General features: G+C 35.9%; 1 protein-coding gene across 1 annotated transcript in view; it reads left to right on the top strand.

The window, feature by feature from the left end:
- Positions 1–1,399: 1,399 nt before the first annotated feature.
- LOC106867518 (adenylate kinase 9) overlaps positions 1,400–3,658 on the top strand; it is a 50,851-nt gene continuing 48,592 nt past the window's right edge. The window contains exon 1 of the mRNA XM_052974713.1: positions 1,400–1,434. Coding sequence (XP_052830673.1) covers positions 1,407–1,434 — 28 coding nt within the window. The 5' untranslated portion in view covers positions 1,400–1,406. The remainder of the gene's footprint in view (positions 1,435–3,658) is intronic.

Below are 3,658 nucleotides of genomic sequence, written 5' to 3'. Positions count from 1 at the left end.
TATATATATATATATATATATACCAAATTGGCTCACAGGATCATCTTTCTGTGAAAGTGGAATAACTGAAGACTTCAAGAAGGCTGTTGGTTCGTTTCCTTTGTAGGTCTTGTTACAGAAGTCAAACAGCTCTTTGTGGAAGAGTGGATGGGATGCTATTTTGCACCTGGCCTTTTGTTGTTTCATAACCTTTTAAAAGGCATTTTAAAGCTTCATATGCCTAAAACTACTGAGAAATAAAAAAAAAAAGATAGACTGACTTTGGTGTGAGAGGGACAGAGGGGCACCAACTCTGGGGACAAAACAAGCTGACTGATCTTCACATAAATTTAATTTATTATTTTGGTAAAAATGTTATTTTTTAAAATTATTTCAAGTAAGGGAGACAATCCCCCACATGGTTTGGTCATATTAGACCTCATTAGTAAAACATAACCGCACTGTACTTAGCGAGATAGTGATAGGGGAAATTATCAAATGAAATTACAGCACTGTAAAGCAAAACGTCATGGACAGTTTATATAACTAAACTGGGTATTTTCTTATAGCTTCCTTTAGCACTACTTCGACAAGTTCGATAAAATGTACGCTTCTCTGTGCAGGTTTTATAAGGTCGAAAATAAGTTTAGAGTTGTCTCCCGTACCTATCGAAATAATGATCAAAATGATATTGATCAGCTCCTTTCGTCATCACATTAGTATTTCTAATTAGTTTCTAGATAACTATCTACCTTGAGTAAGTTCACCCCTATTTGACTGTCGATGGTCAAACTGATAGCGCCACGGTGTAATTTTATTTCATAAGTAATCGAGTGATGGTTCAAAACATATTCATTACACTCTTGACAGCATGAGTATTATAACCTGGAATACAGAAAAAAAGAAATGTACATTACACCTTGATAAAACATAAACAGAAAAGTGTATAAAATGCATGCAAACAGACGTGAAAAAGTTTTACTGCCTTTTGTGTCACCAAATGTGTGAACGTGATACTTCTAACAGGTAAATCCTATGAAAAAACAAGAAATTTGATATGAAAGATTAGTGAGAAACGAACATTTACTGCATATACTATATACATTTATAAATAAATAGCAGGTGTGTTACACACATTTATTGTCATAATGTGGCTGGCTTAGCTGACAGGATCAAGAGGCGAGACAATCACCTTTTGTTTATCAATCTTTAATTCCTAACGAATATAAAACACCCTACAGCGTTTAAATATCTAGCCTTGATACCACTGAAGGTTTAAAAAAATTTCAAAATATATTGAGAAGTATTAGAATATTTAAAATAACAACAATATATTAATTTGTAAAAATATTGTTTTGGAGCTAAATAACCTGCGTCAATAAATAACAAAAATTAAAACAGTTTTTTGTTACTTAGCAACTAGAAATATGGCGGACGACTCGGCATTAGAAGTCTGTGAGTAAAGGTGTTTTGTTTACATAAACGCAGTTTAATGAATGTAACAGAACACATGTAGTTTTGTTGGTATTTTAGTGCAATAATTCTTTTCTTTTTTCATTTCTGTATTTCTTTAAAATCCTGGAAAACATTAAAACACGATTACATACATAAACAGACACATGCACGAGGATACATAGACATGTTTGTGTGTTTGTATTGTTTGTGTTCTCTTGAAATTTATTTAGAGTCTTCTAAATAGTATACAAGCGAGAGAGTAACAAAGTATCAATATTTTTTTGTTTGATTCAATACGTTAGAGCAGTGATTCTCAACCAGGGCCCATACGACCATTGGAGTGAGGTGATGGGGTCCACATGAGATCTTTATTGCTGAAATTTATGTGCAATAAATTGGTTATATTTCTATAATGCACAAAATGTTTTAACAATTTTTTAAAACAATTTCATTATAAAAATTTTAACAAATTTTTTTTAAACATCGAATGGCTTTGAGGGTCCACCTATTTAAAAAGGGAATCGAAGGGGTTCACAGGTAGAAAAAAATATGGTTGAGAAACTCGGTTGGAGAATTTCCAGACGATGGGTGGTTGTTGCTAATCAGCTCCGATCCACAAGTCTTATTGCGCACAGGTTAGCTCTGATGGAGCGAGTCCTATGGATGACCCTCAGCTAGTTCTCTGAACTATGAATAGCAAACCCACCACAGATCTCTTTTAAGTTACACTATGTCTTTGCTTAGCATAAGGCCATACTGCACACCACGACACACTGTGATGAATTGTATGGGATGCAGACATTGTGGTGATCATATTACACTCTCTTCTGACCTTACTGTTTTTTACATGTCCATAGATTCTGATGGTATTAAAAGCAGAGGCAGACAAGGCTAACTCAATCTGTATTGTCCCTCTACACTTAGATTTGTGGGTGTGCCACCCAGCACAGTGTTTGGGCCCAGTGTCGTGGCTATTTCTGTAGCTATGTGTTCTTTAAGATGCCAGCTACTTCCATGTATTGGAAATATATCAACATCTCCATTGATGTTGATATTTCCAATGCTATTAAGCAGTTTTTAAGTTCTTTACATTTATCTTGCTAAGTCTTTGGTTAAGTTTGAATAGCAATTACTGGTGAAATGCTTGCCTGTGCCGCTGGTTTTTTCTTCAAAGTACTTCTCTAGTTCAGTATATATCAGCCACCTACTTAGAAATATAAGCCCTTCTCTGGAATTCAAACAGCAAGATAGTCACATAGCTATGCATATATTCTCACATATGAACTGTATACAAAGATATATATATATACATCAACATATATGCTTACACATCTATAAGTACATGTTTTTCATGTCATTTTGTTTATATATGCCTTGACAATTATGTCTGTGTGTATAAATACCTACACATGTTATGGGATAAGTTTTTTAGAACACATTTTTACATATCTGTTCATGACTCCTGCTTGTATGAAATAGTCATGCTATGATATATAGCCAAGTGTCCCTGAGACTGCAAAGAAACATTAAAAGTCCTAATCTATGAGTTTCTCATTACTAGCATGGAAAGCGGACGTTAAACGATGATGATGATGATAAACATCCTCCTGCTGGACCAACATTTCTCATATTTATCATGTTTCCAGTATATTGAGGTCGTCCACAAAGAGTTTCTAAGTGAAGATGGTATATCAGTCTTTTCTGCAGTTGATCACATAACTTTCAGGCTCCTTCATCAGAAACTAGAGCAGGTTCTGCTGCTGCTGCTGCTATAAATAGCATCACAACCTATAAAGCCTATCAGCAACAATGATCTTTGTTTTTTCTGCCTTCAAGATGAAGATGGTTTGTCTGTAACCTTCATTTGTTGTTTTCTGGGGGCTTTAGCATGAGTGATGAACATAACCGACTTTTTTTTGTAATCCAGCCAAACTTAGATCAAATTCTTCCAATGTGGTGGTGATGGTGATGTTGGTAATTGTGATGGTGGTCATGGCATTGCTCATGATGGTTGTGGTTTTGGTGGTGGTGGTGGTGGTGCTGCTGCTGCTGCTGGTTTTGGTGGTAATGATGCTGAAGGGTGGGGGTAGAAGTAATAACTGTGGTGATGATAATGGTGCTGCTGTTGGTGCTTGTTCTGGTAGTGATGGTGGTGGTGGTGGTGATCGTAGTGGTGGTGGTGGCGGCGGTGGTGGTGGTTGTGGTGGTGGTTGTGGTGGTGGTT

The sequence above is a fragment of the Octopus bimaculoides genome, chromosome 19, assembly GCF_001194135.2.
Source record: "Octopus bimaculoides isolate UCB-OBI-ISO-001 chromosome 19, ASM119413v2, whole genome shotgun sequence".
Classification (NCBI taxonomy): domain Eukaryota; kingdom Metazoa; phylum Mollusca; class Cephalopoda; order Octopoda; family Octopodidae; genus Octopus; species Octopus bimaculoides.
This window is presented reverse-complemented; position numbering and strand designations above follow the sequence as displayed.